General features: G+C 36.8%; 1 protein-coding gene across 4 annotated transcripts in view; it reads left to right on the forward strand.

The window, feature by feature from the left end:
* The window catches only part of ppip5k2 (diphosphoinositol pentakisphosphate kinase 2), a 45,996-nt gene that overhangs the window by 25,294 nt on the left and 1,907 nt on the right, over positions 1-18,795 (forward strand). The window contains exons 16-28 of one of the 4 annotated variants that reach the window (XM_056737007.1): positions 166-287; positions 387-569; positions 1,327-1,468; positions 2,466-2,689; positions 2,998-3,125; positions 4,546-4,660; positions 4,748-4,855; positions 5,594-5,710; positions 5,795-5,959; positions 7,770-7,811; positions 7,938-8,111; positions 11,098-11,170; positions 13,042-13,161. In XM_056737007.1, coding sequence (XP_056592985.1) covers positions 166-287; positions 387-569; positions 1,327-1,468; positions 2,466-2,689; positions 2,998-3,125; positions 4,546-4,660; positions 4,748-4,855; positions 5,594-5,710; positions 5,795-5,959; positions 7,770-7,811; positions 7,938-8,111; positions 11,098-11,170; positions 13,042-13,161 — 1,713 coding nt within the window. The remainder of the gene's footprint in view (positions 1-165; positions 288-386; positions 570-1,326; positions 1,469-2,465; positions 2,690-2,997; positions 3,126-4,545; positions 4,661-4,747; positions 4,856-5,593; positions 5,711-5,794; positions 5,960-7,769; positions 7,812-7,937; positions 8,112-11,097; positions 11,171-13,041; positions 13,162-18,795) is intronic. The other 3 variants (XM_056737008.1, XM_056737010.1, XM_056737009.1) reach the window with 3 other exon arrangements.

Below are 18,795 nucleotides of genomic sequence, written 5' to 3' on the forward strand. Positions count from 1 at the left end.
CACATTCTTACTTTCAAGAGTTTTATACTTTATATGTATTAATGTATTATATATAAAACAACATGTTAAATAATTATTTTGAAAATGCATCATTTTATTAATATGTAGTCAGGGCTGCACGCAGTGAAAAATGAGTTCATGACATTTTGATGTTGTCTGTCGTAGGCGATTATGCTGGTTTTCCTGGTTGTGGTCTTCTGCGTCTGCACAGCACGTACAGACACGATCTGAAGATATATGCCTCTGATGAAGGCCGTGTACAGATGACGGCTGCGGCCTTCGCAAAAGTAGCACAACCGTTTATTTTTACCATTCTGTTTCACAATTGTGCTAAGTAGAACGGTGGGTCAGATTATTTATATTTACGAGACGCCTGGTGTCCTCAGGGTCTGTTGGCATTGGAGGGAGAGCTGACGCCAATCCTCGTACAGATGGTGAAGAGTGCGAATATGAACGGCCTGCTGGACAGTGACAGCGACTCCTTAAGCAGCTGCCAGCAGAAAGTCAAAGCACGACTTCACGAGATTCTTCAGAAAGACAGAGACTTCCTTCCAGACGACTTTGAGAAGGTCTCTGCATGTTCATCTTAACATTTATCCTCCGTATAATGATTTCAACCGTATAATGTAAAGGGTGAGATATAGAGATGGTGGGGAGGAACGGCAGGCAGAAGATGAAGTGATGACCGAAAACAATGAGAAGAGTTGATGAAATACTCTAAGTTGTGTGGCGGTGCTCGGCCTGACTTCATATAGTGTGAGCAGGTGTTGGTATTATATTAAGCAAAGACAGTGGAAATTTACTGCAACACAACATTGGCCTGTGAAAACTTTTTGCATTTTTAGATTTTCTAAAATGATAGTTCAGTTCAATAATAAGCTTTTGTGCCCGTGGGGATCTCAATTTTGGTCCCCACCAAAAAAACTCAGATACTTGCACACATTTTACCTAACAACAAGCATCAACATGAGGGGAAAAAATCTCACAATAAAAAGTTGATAAAAAATTAAGATTTGCCAGTTTTTGATTATTTTATCATGTTCAGCTAAATCAAGTCTTTTAAAATTAAACAACAGTCTCAATAAGAAAGTGTACAGCTACACAATATTTATATGACAAATTGTCATATTTTGCTAGTTTCAGTATGGTCGGCTGTTTTATTGCCAAGTCTTGTCTGGTGTGCCTCCCCTCGTATATATGACTGATCCTCCAAAAACAAACAACCGCTCTGAGTATGTTATCTGTTGCTCTAATCATGATATAACCATGAAATTTCTTTCTATGAACCTTTCTGCGCTATCTCGTCTTTATGTTGGTTTATGGCAGCTGGCACCCACCTCCAGCACATCTTTAGTGAAGTCCATGCAGATGATCAAAAACCCTGTGCAGACGTGTGACAAGGTTTACTCCCTCATTCAAAACCTCACGCTGCAGATCCGCCAGAGGATGGAAGATCCCAAGTATGCAGGTAACAGAATGAAATTCACTGCAGTTATTTGCAGTATATACTGTTTGTTATTTATATGTGTCAATGCAACCGCTTAAATAATTAAGAGACCATTACAAAATTTCTAGATGTATTGTGGACATTCCAGTCCAGTGTCTTTTGAATTTCAACAAAATCAAACTTCAGGGGTGACATAAAGTCATCCAACAGCAATGTGAAAGGCCGACAGCAAAGCAAGACACATTAAACCCCCCAAAAATGTATGCTATCACATAAAACAAATAGTTTTGAACTTTTCCTAAAAATGTATTGTATTGATTTAAATTAATCTGAACTGAAATACAGAGCTTCTTTTCTGTTATTTTCACCTGTTTCTCCAGTATTCACTTTCTGCAAATAAATGCATAAAATATATACCTTTTTAATTTTAAACTCAATCCAAATATTGTTAGAAGTTCACAGAATGAAACAAAAGTGAAACGGTTTTAATGATTTCCTTGGCTGTACTGTACATACATACATACAGTACATATATGAATGCTAGTTACAGGTATGTAAGATGAATGTAACACTTGTAAATGATAAATGATTGATCTTTGGAATCCTTTTCCAAGAAACTAGTAGTTCACCTTCAAAATGAGTATTCTGCCATCATTTATTCATCCTCTTGTCATTTCAAACCTGCATGACTTTCTTTCTTCTGTAGAACACAAAAGCAGATATTTTGAAAAATGTTGGTTACAGAACAGCACAGCCCCCAAATTCACTTCTATTGCAACCAAATGGGGGTCTGTTAACAACATTCTTCAAAATATCTTCTTTTGTGTTCTGCAGAAGAAAGACATACAGGTTTGAAGTATGATGACCAAATTTTCATTTTGAAGGTGAAGTACTTTAACATTTAAAAATAAAAAATCATAAGACTTTCTTGCGCTTTAAATTGCACTTAAATCGTAAAATGAGTATTTTAGAAACTGTTTATCTTCAGGCACTTTCATGTGTGCTCTGTCTCTCGCAGATATCCAGCTGTACCACAGTGAGATTCTGGACCTGATGTTGCGGCGATGGTCTAAACTGGAGAAAGATTTCAAGATGAAGAACGGCCGGTACAACATCAGCAAGATTCCTGACATCTATGACTGCATCAAATATGATGTGCAGCACAACAGCTCATTGAAACTCGACGACACCATGGAAATCTACCGGCTGTCCAAAGCACTGGCGGACATTGTCATACCACAGGTGCTGCTTTTGAACAATATTTGATATGTTCTCTTTTTATTCTGTTCAACCAGAACTGAGAGATTTGAAAAAATCTCCCATCACCGTTCAAGCCCTGTATGCAAAATATAAGTGAATTACTCCAAAATTTTGATTGGTATGCCAATATTTGCCTGTGATTCAGTTCAGATGTATTATTGTAACACTTCGGAGTGTGTGTTGATTTAATGCAGCTGTTTTTTAGATTTCCTTGCACTAAACGCAAGCTTTAGGATGTTGTAGAATGAACCACTCTGACAGAAGTTATAGTTTTTATTTTCTTTTGTCAGGAATATGGTATCTCTCAGGCTGAGAAACTGGACATTGCAAAAGGATACTGCACCCCTCTGATTCGCAAGATTCGCTCTGATCTCCAGAGGACGCAAGATGACGACACAGTTAATAAACTTCACCCTCTGTGAGACAATCTACTCCAGAGCTTTAGACTCAAACTAAACGATATATGTGTGTCACTGACCAGTAGACCCCAGAGTTATAGTTTAGTTTTGATTTGAGTTTTATTTCCTATTATTAATCATTTAAAGGTGTAATGAATTAAGACATCAATTTTAACCCAAGCTTTTGCTATATAAGAGGATTCGTATTCAAGCAAAAATCCTGTAAGGGTCAGAACTGAAAATTCCCTGGTTACTGAGATGACATCTGTTATTGACACCAGGCCCAGCGAACGCCAGGTTCTAGAATGCACCTATCTGTGATGTCATTGATAGGTTGAACACCACCTCCACAGAAGAATATCAACGACTACTTCTCTAGCCCCGCCAACTGGTTTTTCGCACAAGTTGAGCGGAAGCAGATAGTATGAGCAAGCATTATACAAACATGCCTTTTAGATAGCTAAATATAGAGCAGTGCCAGCCTGTCGCTGCATAACCTACCTTCGGATTCCGACATTAGTAATGCGTGGTTGAAGTTTATTTTTTAAAGACGTTCCATCTCACGTGGGTAAAACTTTGAGAATTTGATTCATTTCACCGCGGATTCCTTTGTGAACAAGGCACAGGTCTACGATGGTTTTGCGGAAAGACTTAAATTAAAAAGCAGTGCTGTTCAGTCAATATTGGATCCGATTGGAATTGCTCAGCATTCTAATGTGTGTAAAACATACAGTGTTGGGAGTAAAGCTTTACAAGTAATATATTACAGTAACATATTACTTTTTGTAGTAACGCAGTAGTGTAAGGCATAAGCAGGTTTTGGGCTACTTTCCTAATGTACTGCGGCCGCCAAAATCTAACGTTTACATGACGACTAGCTAAAATTCTATATAATCTAGTTCAGTGATGGGATGGGACTATTTTGTATTGCCGATAAACCCGGCGTTTTGGCGAGTCCGCCTCAAAACACGGGCAGAAAATAGCCAATTACTTATTCTTTATGATGTTTTTGAAATTAAAAACCACAACAGTAGACCTCATACAACTGAATAAAATAATAAAAAAGGCCAGTTCATGACACCTTTAAATTAACTTTTGTTTTTGTTTTAATTTTAGTTAAAGTTTTTGCAATTTTGGTGTATGCATTTGTCATTTTATAATGTATTGGTTTATTTTTAATGTTTCTATATAAGATACATTTATTTTTATTTTAGTTTAGGTTTTCTTTATTATTATAATTTAACTGCTTTATTTTTGAGGCAACATTTCAATTTTTCCAATAATTTTTGCTCAATATTTTATTTTATTTCAATAAACAGGAATGTTTTCAAAGTTAAAATTTTAGTAAACTAAAAGAACCTTGATACACACTGTTGAATGTATGCAGCTTTACTTTACTCAATGGCTTTGATAAGCTTATGTAGATTTTTTGGTCCACAGATATTCCAGTGGGGTTATGTCTCCAGAACGACATGTGAGGACCAGACTTTACTTCACCAGTGAGAGTCACGTACACTCGCTTCTGTCAATCTTGCGTTATGGAGCTCTCTGTGATGTGAGTGTAAAAAGCATCTTGTCGCTCTCGTAGTGTGTTGCCATGGCCAGCAGAAATGAGTCATTCATATGGTTCACTGTATTCCAGGAAGCCCAAGATGAGCAGTGGAAGAGAGCCATGGACTACCTCAAAATAGTCAGTGAGCTAAACTACATGACCCAGATCGTCATTATGCTCTATGAAGACCCAAACCAGGTACATGGTTTAATGTACTAAAAACGGATCCGTTTCGACTGCATTTTTAAAATGTTTTATGTAAAGGCCCCCAAAATTGTGTGCAGTCCAAGTACTCATACATGCCTGTAGACTTAAAATGTAAGGCTGCGGTCACACTTGACTTTTCACTCCATTGACTTCCATTCATACGCATGCGAAAGTGATAGACTTGAAATGCAAGCCTATTCGAAGATATTTCGCTGCGTTGCAAAGTTCAAGTTTGGTGAACTCTGACCTAAAAAATCGCGTCATGTGAGTGCGTGAGACCAATAGAAGGTCAAAACCTCACAGCGTAACCTTTCAGTACAGAAATGTAAAAAATGGAGGAATCGCTCCCGCCCATTTTCATACCACCTTCCGAACAAAGTCAAGTCTGACCGCGGCATAATGCGCATTAGTTTGACATCACAGTGTGCACAAATTTGTATTTAGATCATTTACACTGAGACAATAATGGGAGTGTTTTCAGAAACTTGAAAATAGCCTTTTAGAAACCTGTAAACGCAAAGTTTCGAAGTTCATCTAGGAAACAGCTTTTGTTTATCTTCTGTTAATGCCATCAGCTATCTGACAAAAAATACAGCTCATGACTTCAGTTCTATTCAAAGTGCTGCTGTCACACGATTGGTTAGATAACCGCATAAATAATTAGGCGTACCATAAGGTTTTATTGAATATATTGAAGATTCTGTGTTCTTCTTGCGTTTTGAATCGCAGGATCCTTCATCTGAGGAACGTTTCCATGTGGAACTTCACTTCAGTCCAGGAGCTAAAGGCTGTGAGGAGGATAAAAACCTGCCGTCTGGATTTGGTTATAGACCAGCATCCAGAGAGGTTAAAGAGAACTCTTTGATTTTAACTGAACTTTTGTAGATTGATAGTTTGATGTGTTTAATGTTGACTGTGTCTCAAAATGAGGACTCCAAGAAAAAGTCCCAGAACGACAGTGATGAGGAGTCTGGCGGAGCTAAACGGGACGAGCCGGATCGGACCCTCATGATGTTTCGCCCTATGGTATCAGATCCCATCTACATCCACAGGAAGTCTCCTCTTCCACGCTCCAAAAAGATTGGCTCTGTGGAAGTAAGTGTTTGTGAGTTTTCATTACTGACACATCTTTCTGTTTTCAGGAAGAGTCTAAACATTTTTGTGCTGTTTGAGAATAGTCAGGTGAATCTCGGAGTTGTATGTGTAATGTTTGCTAGAAGATGATATTTCACTGATAATAGTCCGGCGATGAAAGAAATCCAATTTCTGACTCTGCAGATTATTGAACTTATCAGAGGTATAGAAATCGCAGTTTTTATTGAATAAGTTGTAAAAAAAAATACTTTTGTCTTATTAGATTTTTTTTTCTTTCTAAACCTACATTTTACCTTTCAAATGTCCATCTCATATCACAATAATACACTAAACAGTTAAATACTGCAGCCCATGCGTGTGTGTAAGGGAATAAAGAAGATAAGATTTTACATTTTGACTGTTATGAAATATCAAGAAAAGTCAGTTTGTCACAGAGTTGTAAAGCGTCACATTCAGTCCCTGTAGAATGACCATTAAATAAAGAAATGACAAATATTGTTTGATCAATGTGGCTGAAAGAGAGAGTAGGTCCAGAAATAACAGCTCAGAAAGAACAAACAATGATCCAGAGACAGTCATGTGTAATGTAAATGTTGGGAAGGAGTTGACGTGTGTTGATGAGATAAAGTTTAGGAGGACAGGATGTAGTGTCTCTTCTGTATGATGGACTGCACTGAGCTCTCAGGTATGTTTACTGTATTTGAAATCAACTCATGTTCTTCTCCAGCTTGTTTGTGTTACTTCACAGTTATGTGTTGTTTTGATTGCTGTTATGTTAGGTATTATTTCCAAGAGTATGAATGTTGTGTTTATAGCTCTTAAGTGTTTTCAAATGTTTTAAAAGTTTATAGGACTTTTATGCATATTATCATGATTCCAAGTGCTAACTTGGGAACAAATCATTGGTTAATATATTCTGAATTATGAAACTGACCTGATAAATGTGCAAACAGCGTTGGAGGCTAAATAGTTTTTCCAAAAGATGTATGTTGTGTGATTATTAGTGATATTCTGTGGCGGTCTGGTTAAGATTGTTGTTATTTACAGTACTCGACTACTGCCTCAGCATAATATTGTTTCAAACATTAAAGGGGTCATATGACACGGCTAAAATTAATATAATGGTTGGTTTTAGATGGAATGCGATGTGTATACACGATTCAAGGTTAAAAAAAACTTTTATTTTGCACACACCGTGCATGTTTGTATTGCCTCTCTGAAACATGCACATTTTTTACAAAACTCATCGCTCTGAAAAGCAAGGTGTGCTATGATTGGACAGTTCACTAGTGTGTTGTGTTTGGTTGAATACTGCAAGTGTGTTACAGAAATGTAACGCTGCTTAACGTATTTCAAACATCAGGTTCCAAAGCAGTTGTGCTGACAGGTACGCCAACCTTACTTGCATATACATTTGGGCGGGCTTAGTCATTTGTGGGGGTGTGGTTACAGGAGACGTGTCAGACAGGTCTAGATGAGCATTTGCTTTTAGATAGAATGCATCTTTTGTTTCGACACTTTAATTTTAGCAATTTGACATGTCTAATACCTGCATGTGCTTATAACTTATAACACACCAAAGACACATAACATGTGTTCGCGCCATATGACCCCTTTAATACAGACATTGCCCTCCACATGACACAAATGTTTTTGAGTGTTTGAAGTGTTGTTTTATTAAGTGCACCGATAATTGATAACAACTCACAACAATGAAATTGTTCAATCAAAGCCTTACTAACCAGAAAATGTACATTATTCTTCAAATTGTCCTTATATCGGCACCGTCTTGTATTTTTCTTTTTTTTAGTCGCCATTGCTGCAAAACTTTTTCAAGACCCCTGCTGGCAAAGTATGAGCACACATTACCTGTTGAGCAAAGGTGTCGTACTGAATGTTGATGGACACATACAGTAGCTGGACTGTTGTTAACGTTGTTGCATGCTTGTGCTGTTTCTGCCCCCTATCTCACTTCCAGGAAGACAGCCCCCTGAGTGTGTCTAGCCCTGACTCTATAGGTACCTGGATACATTACACCTGTGGTGTTGGTACTGGGCGTCGAAGACGCAGATCAGGGGACCAAATAACTTCCTCCCCAGTCTCACCCAAATCACTGGCTTTCACATCCAGTATATTTGGCTCATGGCAACAGGTTTTTACCAATTTAATTCATTCTTCACACCAACCCGCTAACTTCTTGTCAATACACACTCAAGAACTTGGCGGCAGCCAGCAAGGACATCTAATGAGCAGATGAATCAAAAGAGAGTGTCTTTACTCTATTCACCGTAGCCTTTCTGTTACCATTTCATGCACCCATATTAAGATGTGAAGAGAGAACGGGTTTTGTTTTGTCTAGTCAATTAACATTCAAACTCGCTGTATGTATTTTTTCCCTCTCCTTTTTAGGTTTACATTAACCTGACGTATCTATTTTTTTTATGAGAGGACAATAGACTAGTCCTCTGTAGCACACTAGTTAGTGGGGATGTAACAATTCATTCAGCTCGCGATGCAGTCACAATTCTGATCTCACGATACGATTTTTCACGATTTGTAATTTTTAACAAAATAAGTCGAGACAATAGAAATGAGCAACTGCCCTTTTTATTATTTCTCAAATGCTATTCTTTCTCTAATAAAAATATATTTTATGTCAGATTACAAAACTAAACTGCAAGTTTAAAACAAATTCCAAATAAATAAGCAAAGTCTCTTTCATATAAACAAACTAAGAGTTTGTCTGCGCTTTTCCGTTCTTGAATTTTTTATTCAAAGAAATATAAGCATATCCAAATGTACCAAGTTTGCAGTAAACACAGCAGCCCCTGCTGTTCAAAACATGTATTGCGAGTCCTTTAACATATCAACCGAGTTGAATCGTCACATATTTCAATTTTCAACCGGCTCGTTACATCCCTATTATTTAGGTTTCATTTAGCTATAGTATGCATGGTTTTCATGATTCAATTCCCAATAAATAAACTCACATAGTCATTTTCTTTCTTGATAAATCTCATTTCAGTTGAAATGGTTGTAAAGTCTGTTTTATATTACTTTGAAATTCACGAGTAGTGTTATTCTGTAATAATCTAAGCAGCTCTTTTACAATGCGCTTAAAACTAAAATCTAACTTTATGTTGCACTATTTATGGGGAAAATTGGGTTTGTAATGTGCCTTATGTTTGCGAGAAAGGTTTTAACTGCTTTCAGCCATCAATGTAAGATCTTATATGATAACGGTTTAATTTAGTCCCTGAGATGATTTGTTGTGTTTCACTCTTCACTAATCGACGTCATTATTCATACTTGTTCTGAGAACTCTCATCTCTTTTCATTCATCCGCTGACCTCCATTAGCTGTCCTTTGCAACATGCTCCATTTCAGGGTCCAATAATCAATTGCCCTCCAAACACGTGGCATTCACTTCAGATGTTTGGTTTGGGTAGATGTTGGCTGGAACTTGCCTCTTCCAGAAGTAAGGATCATCTCTGCTTTGACAGCTTGTCACACTCATTGGTCACCGTCAGATCAGATCAAATCTTGATCATTTACAGTTCCTTAGCAGAAAGTGTTTACATCAACCAGAGTGGATTTGTTTTGTTGTTCACCAATAATTTAACATCATATTTTTTTCAGTTGTAATTCCATTGGATTCACATTCCAGCCTTACGGGTGTTTGTGGTTTTTAAAATCGCAAATGTTGTCGCATAATTATAACCCAAGTGTTATAATTACATTCATGTTTTTTGTTCATGTTTATGAGTCGTTAGTAATACTGAGTAATAACAGTTTTTATTTTAACATTATGTCAAAGTTTGAACCTCAGTGGTCTACTTAACCAAAGTGGCTCCAAAAGTATTCTGACACTCACAGATGCTTAAATTTCATCTGCAAACATTCATGCTGGAGCATTTCTCCTACTTCCATAAAACACACCATTTGGTCACTCTGGTGTGTCATTCGGAATATTAATTATGTTTGAAGTCCAGATATATTTTATCAAGCTAACAAACCTCAATGTGAAATATTCTGCTTGAGATATTTGTTTGCTATATTTCTACACCATAAGGTTTAACATGTTATTGTATAATGCATAATAATATATAATGAGACGTTTACGCATATTAAAATGTGCCTAAGTTGTCAAATACTTCGGTGTCACTTATTATTACAGTTTCTATTGAAAATACTTAATATTTAAAGGAGTAGTTCACCTTCAAAATGAATATTCTGTCATCAATTACTCATTTCAAACCTGCATGACTTTCTTTCTTCTGCAGAACACAGAAGAAGATATTTTGAAGAATGTTGTTAACAGTCCCCCATTTACGTGCATTGGTTATAATAGAAGTGAATGGGGTCCAGTGCTGTTCTGTTAACATCATTTTTCAAAATAACTTCTTTTGTGTTCTGCAGAAGAAAGGAAGTCATGACAAGAGGGTGAGTAAAGGATGACAGATTATTCATTTTGAAGGTGAACTACTCCTTTAAGGACTTCTAAAGCATTCACTCTGTATTTAAATGAAAGGTCTGAGAAACTACAGTCTTTAAGTTTATTAGTATTAGGATGAGATGTCTAGATGTCTGCAGTCCTCAGGTAAAGCCTGTGTAGTGAGGGTGGCCAAAGGGATCTCTCCTGTTTCTAATCCTTGTTTAGTACTTGCTCCGCTCCCCTCGTATGTCAAGTCTCTCCTCCCTTTCCCCAGAGAACAAAAGATTCCTTCATTTCTAGGTTTGTTTGGGTATTTGCACGAAATGAATGTGTTAACTGAGAAGATCAAGGGCTGCGATCTTTGCCTTTCCTTTTATGCTGTGTTTATGGTTTTAACATGATGTGGGTGCACATGTATATTCATTTCAGATGGTCCTTCTTTTGTCAGTTTATTCTCTGCAGCTGTTGCCATGTTTGTTCTCATATCCCTCCTCATCCCCGATCTCATTTTCTGTTTGACATGGAATGAAGTCTGTGTGGCAGTGGGTCCATGCATGATCCATTTTTTTTCGGTGAACTCACATATTTTCTGTGCTGCTTATTAACATCCGTCTTTCTGAAAAAGACCGGTTTTCTTTAACACATTTTATAACTGGATAAACGTTTTTTTTAAGAAGTTCTATGGCTTGCTTGGTTCTTTTAGGTTCTGTCGGAGAACAACAGTCACACCAGACCCAGCAGACTACATGCTGAACACAAGCTCTCTTCTGCAATGGGTAAGTTCCTCTTTGACAGAACATCCTGAATATTTGGATTCCAGATCAGGTCATTACTGTCTGACATACAGTACTCGTCCTGGTTTATAATGTCTGAAAGATGATTGGCTGTTCTCGCTCTGATGTGTGTGGTCTAATGATGGATTGGTTTGAGTGTAATCCGCTCGATGCGCTGTACTCACTGTAAACACACTGTACTCTGAAGATTTTTGCCACACAGCCAATTTATACAGTACTGACTTGGTCTCTCATATATGCTTGTCATGTCCTTTGTGTATCTGTATGTTGTGTACTCACAAACGTTCATGTTGTGAAGCATATGTTCAGTGTGTAGGAATACATCTGTGGGAGTGACAGTGTATGTCTCTTAAAGAGATAATTCACCCAAAAATGAAAATTCTCAGATTATTCCAAACCTGTATAAATGTCTTTGTCTAATAAACATGAAGGGAGTTATTAAAAGTATGTTTGTGACAAAACAGATCTCATCCCCCATTGACTTCAAAAGTATTTATTTTCCCTGCTATGGGGTAAATGGGGGATGCGATCTGTTTGGTTACTGACATTCTTTCAAATATCTTCCTTTGTGTTTAGCAGAACAGAGAAATGTATACAGGTGAGTAAATAATAGAACTGAGGCTGAGTAATATTCAAATTTTCATTTTGAGGCAAACTGTCCATTCAAATGTCTTAAATTATTCGACAAGTATTATACACACATCTTGAACTCATATTAATTGATAGATTATGTGTACCGGACACTAAAATCTTAATCCTGATTTAAAATTTGTGATATAAATATGAAGAAATGCATATTTGTCATATTGATAAATATCAGTTATTTAATCTTTTTAATCATCTGATTTGTTACACACAGCTGTTTTTTTTCTTTTGTACAATTGATTAATGTAGTTACAGAAATGAAAGATAAGTAAACACCTGGATTCTGAAGTGTAGTATAGCAGCAAGTGTGTTTGTAGGAAAAAATCTTCTTAGTTTTTACTTTGAGATGTGAAACATTACTGACCGTGAGATAGTTTTCACATTGTACTGCTCACACTGAGCGATAAAGCCACAAAGGTTTTTGTTGGATAAATTTGCTTCAAAGATTTACACACTGCTTTCTCTATGTTAATAATTGTCATTAAGTGTGTAAAAAAAACGAACAAGAAGAAAAACATTTTGGGTCCTTTGGGTGAAAAATCACATTTCTTACAATACAGAAACATGTTAATTTCCTTTCATGCAAAATGCAATCCACCTCTGAAATGTGAAAATTAGGACTTTATTGTGATGCGTTGGCATGATTGATTGATGATCGATATGTCAGTTCTCATAGTTGAATTGATTGAAGCTTGTTGATTATAAATTCGATCAGATTGATAATTGTAATAATAATCAATTAATAATAACCTTGAAAATCTAAATCCTTACTTGATTCAGAAATACGGCACAATATAAAGCATAAAGCAGTGTTTTGTGGCCATCATGTTATTTGTGTCACCTGTCTTATAGGGGACTAGCTTGAAGTACGGAATACTGTCTCAGACCTATAACTGGCTATAATTTCTTAAATAAATAAATCAAGAGTTTGTTGATTTTCCAAAATAAAAAAGCACATATTTGCAATACTCAGTCCAATTGTGGTGAAGATTCACACGTTGTGTGACTACAAATCTTGTTACCTATTTTTTTAAAACATGGCATTACCATTTGCCATGGCAAGAGACATTACTGTCACTATGGGATGTGTGAGTAAGGCTGCACGACTCTGTGGCAAGAATCTTGTAGAAATGCATGCTGCATGCAGTGCGCTGTATGTGTGCGCTGAAGGCACGATTGCTGTATGTGTCTTCTCTAACTCTCATCAGGATCTCATTGTGCTGGACTGTTTAGCACCATGGTGCTGGGCTGCTCCTCCAGTGCACCTAACCTACAAGATTACGCTCGCGCGCACCGTAAAAAGCTGACCTCGGCTGGCTTCTTGGAGGGTATGTGCAGACACGCACGCACACCTTCTGAAGGTGAACCCCATCATTGCTTTCAGTTTCGCTTTCATTCAGTTCGAAAACTGCCGGAGTTTGTGTCATCTTCATCGTGCTTGTGCTGAAATGACTTGGATCAAGTTGTTCATTCTTGTTATGTTATGGTTTCATTTATTAAGTGGTGGACTGTACACATGGCCTTCTGTGGACTGATTCATTTCAAAAATAGAACCTAATATTACTATGGCAGTCCGATCTTACTAGTTCTAGTCAGTACGGGATTTCTAAAGAACTGCTTCAGCAAAAGATTTTACTTTAATTTTAACTTTAATTTTGCTGATTCATATGGGGATGACTCTGTGAAATGGATAAAAACATGAAATAATTATAAATCAATAGTTGGTTAAATTTTCACATTCGGGCGATTCCAGTGTTATGGATGTGACTTTAAAATGCTCAGAAAATGAAATTGTGACGAAAATATTGAACCAATATTTTACTTGACTCTTAACATCAGAAAATGTCATGAATTGTCTATGAACAAATGTTCTATCTTAAAAAAGGAAGGTAAAACTGCATTATGGATGTGACAAAAATTGGAACATTGTTTTTGGGTGACGACAACCTTTGTAGGATTTCTGTGAATTAAAATTCACAAACCTAAATCAATTATACCCAACAAATGGAGAAGAGGTGCCTCTTTATTCATGGGTTTCAGACACGTGACCTTTTTGGCATGGGAATAATCTTGAGGACCTAGTATTACAGATATACAGAAGCCTCTCCGTATTACAGGTTTTTTTGCAGATTACAGATCATTTATAAAAAAATATATTTTAAAATTTCGTACATTAGATTTATAGAAATTAATTATTGAAATTAGAATTTATAGATGGTTTCATCTCAACAACATAAAGAAACGTTACTGCACATTTTCACTTTTGTTGGATGACATTTGAGGGGCAACGTTGACAACATGTTTTGGTTTATAGGCCTTGTGCATTCATTTAGAACGATGATCAAATTGACTGAACTATCTGTGCATTTAGTGTTTTGGTGCACACCTTCGAGCCAATCCGAATTCAGTATTTTGACAGCTCGTGCTAAATAAATAACACATGTCATCCTGTTTCTCGGACACCTGCAATGTAAACAACAGATTTTTGATTGTGATTTAAGCTTGTAGATGAAGACTAGAGTGGCGAGATCACTTCAGCTTTTATTTAGCTACAGTCATGTTCAATTTAGAGAAAACTGAGATAAAATGCCTTTGTCCACTAAGACCAGTGCAATGATATCATTTTGCCAACATTTTGTCCCACTTTTTATATTTTTCAGTAAAAGAAGGAAATCTGTGTTGGGTGAATAATGGATTTGATTGACATGTGTAAGTGTATTATAATAATTCAACACAGTACAGTTGTGAGTTTTTTTTATTTTACTGATAGTTGAGAAATGTAAAAGCAAATGAAATGTGTGTTTGTCCTTGTGACATGCTTAGATGTCAGTGTCTGCGGATTGTTGAGATTTGTTATGAAAACAAACTTTAGCAGACCTGTAATCCTGAACGCTTTTGCGTAGCGGGTACGTATTTTGACCTCAAAGTACGCTGATTCGTCATTTTCAGTACGCAAAAACCTGAAGATGTTCCTGTGAATGCGCAATAGTCAAATCAAGCAACAGCAAAGCAGAGATTGACAAATCATAGAGCTGGGTTCATTCACCAATAGCAAGCGAGGATGATCGACAAGTGGGTAAGGCCTATTACTAAAAGAGTCTGAACAGTAACACAAAATCTGAAAGGGGCGCTTGATCCCCCTTCAAACCAAAGAACCCTTTTTGAAGCTGAAAGGTTCTACAGATGCTCAAGGTTCTTTATGGATCCATTTAGTCAAAAAAGGTTTTTCTTTGTCATTGTGTACAATTAGTGTGAAGCTGGGTGGACATGGAAAGTTGTAACATTGAATTGAGTCATCTTAATCCAGCGTTGCCAATTTAGCGACCCCTTCTGCATCAAATCTACCAAGTTTTTGGAGAAACATGAGCGTTCATTTAGTAGGAAAATGTCACCACAACTGCCCCGCAACCACAATGTCTCACTTTCTCCCAGGAGCCCAGGATCGTATCTGTTCTGTGCCCATAATAGAAAGGAGCGGCACATTCTGTTGACCATACCGCAGCTGACTGTTTGGATATTTGAACATGAATGAACACAGTTTGTGTGTTAATATGCACGTGGTTTGTTACTCACAGACAGAGGCTTTGTGCTCTGTCTTTGTACGTACGAATGGGTCGTGTTAAGATATGTAACACGCTGTGACAAACAGAAAATATGTTTTTATTGGGTATTTAGTTGTATTACGGTGACAGTTTACAGATCTGAAGTGCTGACACAAGTATGAAGGCAAAATACCAATGATATTGTGCCTTATGTTAATTAGGATATGACATCATCCAGCGCCATAGTCTCGCAAAATCCTGTGGGGAAACACTGGTTTTGTCTTACTTTTGGTTCGATTTGTTATAAAATACTCTATCAGATGAAACTATAGTGAAGTTGAGCTCAGAAAGGCCAAGTCGGCAAGCTATGAGGCAAATCAGTCAAGATTAAGTGCCACTGCAAGAAGAAGTGATGAATGATGGAACAAATGACATCTCAACTGAAGTCAGATGCTTCACACAGGTGCTCAAACGCTTCCTAAAGGTTTTCTGAGGTTGGCAGGTCTGCTTGAGCCTTTTTACCATTCAGGGTGTACTGTACTGTATTTAAATGAATAGACACTAGTGGCTGTAATTGAATCTTTTCTTTGTTTGTTCTTGTCTCTTTGGATCAAAACCTCTGAATCTTCAGTGCAGTGTTAGTTTGTGGTGTCTTTGTGTTTGATCATAGATATGAAAATGTTTAGGTGCATCTGGCTCTTATATTTAGGGTAGAATGTGTTTCCTTTTTATATGTTTTCTTGTGGTGTGGCAGTTGAAATGGCATTATACGTCAACGTGCTAGAAAGTTACTAGAACACCTGATATCAGTTGGTTTGTTTTCACGAGCAGAAAGGTTTCTCATCGATCTCTTCTGTAGCCGTCAACACTTTAACCCACTAACCACAAGCTGTCTTCTGTTTTTTTCCTAAACATCTCTCCTGCATGAGCACGAACACCTGCTTTCTTGTTTGCCCTTCTTTATTTCCTCTCTGTTAGCCATTTCAGATGCCTGTTTTTCTTTTTCTCAGAGGCTACACGTGGTTCTGCTGTAAAAAGATTTTCTATCTCATTTGCGCGCCACCCAACCAATGGTATGTTTGCTTTTGTTCAATTCCCATTGCAGGTTTTGCACTCACATTCATTATTTATATGATTTTTTAGGGTTTTGTTTGGATCTAGTCCCCACGCCCCCCTCCCTCCCCTCAGTACACAGGAATAAGGCGGTCACACAATAAAATACAGTTTCAGAATCCATGTCAATAAGAAGCTTATTTTACTGGCATGTTGATGAACAGTAGCTACCGGCGGCTAGTTTGTACCCTCACACTTGCACTTTATCTTGAGCACCTATACAGTAGTATTGCATACTTTGATCAAACCAAATACGCTTCGAAGAGATAAATATATAAAAGGAATATATATATATATTTCCGGAAAAAGACGAGCGCCTGGAGGCGTGCAGGGGGGCTGGAACTACAGCCAGAGCACACAACACATCATCACATTAATCCCTTTGTGTTGTTCACATTATGCAAGTTCATGCCGATTGACAACAAAACAAAATGTTAAGCTTGAGAAGCCAGCACATTTAAGACTGTAAAGATGTCAGAATGGATGAAACGGCATGTTATCCTTAAGACGTCGAAGGGTAGAAAAATAGCAAATGTATTGCTGCAATTTGCTAAAACAAATGGAATACTGAAGCGTGGATGTTTGCTAGCCATTTTATATCAGACGCAGGTCATGTAAGTTGTTTTTGTTGAACCATACCTTAAAAGTGTTACCTATCTACTCCATCCACCTTTTTATGTTGCTTAAATGTATTTCTTTTAGCATTCTAAGCAGATCATTTCATACAAACTTAAGATAAACATTTAGAAGGGCTATTTAAATTGTGTAAGTTTCGGTTTATTAAACCACTTAACGTGTTTTGCTCGAGTAGAACATTTTTACTTCAGGCATTGCTTTGAAATCGGTTGCATAATAAATATCATTAAGCGCAATTCCGGAAAAACATTTCAGTGAACATGGATACTTGATCCCTATACAAGAATCACCATCAAGTCCAACTGCTTTTATTTTCAGCAAATAATTGTGTGTTTTAGTGACGATTTATTTCTTTCTCCTATTGAAAGCAGCCATTTTGTTGAGTGCTTTGCCACTCAAGGGGGCGTGTTCATGTGGGAAAGTGATGTCAGTGCATACCCTTGTGTTTGGTCACATTAGTGTTGTCAAGCTTCCCTTGTGAAATCTTCTAGAAATCATAGTATTGATTGTTTTAGTAGCGGCTACTTTTTGGAAGTTACTGAATGTTGTGAATTCATCAATAGGAATATTATAACAATATTTGCTCAACCTCTGCTCAGAACTGTAACAGATTTCCAGTATTTTGTTAAACACAAATAACTACACACTGTATGAGTTGAAAACACTAAAAAAACATTAAATAAAATACACAACATAAATATTGTTCAAAGTATGTCATTATTATACTAGATTTATCAATTCTAGCTATATTATTCAAATAAGAAGTCAAAAATCTCAGATGTACACAGTGACTGTGGTTATTCATGTGCTGGTTTTTGACTTTACTCAAGTTGCAAAATTGTGCATCTTAAGTGATTTAGTGATAGAGAGTATAAGAAAACAGCAGTTTTCAAACTTTGAATCAAATTGTAAAATGAAACATTGCAGACTGAGGACATCTGCTGGTTAATTCATGTATATGTTATGAAAAACATAGAATGCTTTAAAAGCAGCAAGACTACATACTTTAAAAAGTATTGTGTTATAGTGCCATTGTACTGTTTCTGTCTTCTCATTTAAATTATAATTGGCGTGTCAAGTGTAAACTTTTGCCGGATCATTTTTATTGTTTCTTTTTTTCTTTTAAAACGCTTTTCTAAACGGGTCAGTGAATATGTTCAGTGGTAAGTGCACATAATTTACACAATATATTTTTCTATTACTGTTGATTTCATTTTGGCCTCGGCCCCAACACTTGTGTAGATTCCAGATCAAATTTGTATTGAGTCTTTAGGCTTTTGCCTCGTTTTAGTTCCACATGGTTCTCTACTTGTAGTAATAAAGAGCAATAAGGCATTTTATTACTTACAGTTGCAAACAATTATTTTGCATTACATACTAGTTTCCAAAAATATTCATTAAACAAATAAAAAAACAGACCTTGATTTTGCATTGTTATTGTTATCATGTGATATTTCACACATCTGTGATAATGCAGTACATTTTAACATTGTGTCAGCAACTAAGAGTCTACAGTTATACTAGTCTCGGACGTCACGCCCACGATCCGTTGGCTGAACGTCTGATGCATATGGCACACTTTTCTGGAAACACTTCAGCACGTTCGAAGTCGTCATCTGATTAGTTGAATTTCACTAATCTACTTTCCAGTAGACATGAGTTTTGCGTTCT

The sequence above is a fragment of the Triplophysa dalaica genome, chromosome 22 (assembly GCF_015846415.1).
Source record: "Triplophysa dalaica isolate WHDGS20190420 chromosome 22, ASM1584641v1, whole genome shotgun sequence".
In the NCBI taxonomy this organism is placed as follows: Eukaryota; Metazoa; Chordata; class Actinopteri; order Cypriniformes; family Nemacheilidae; genus Triplophysa; species Triplophysa dalaica.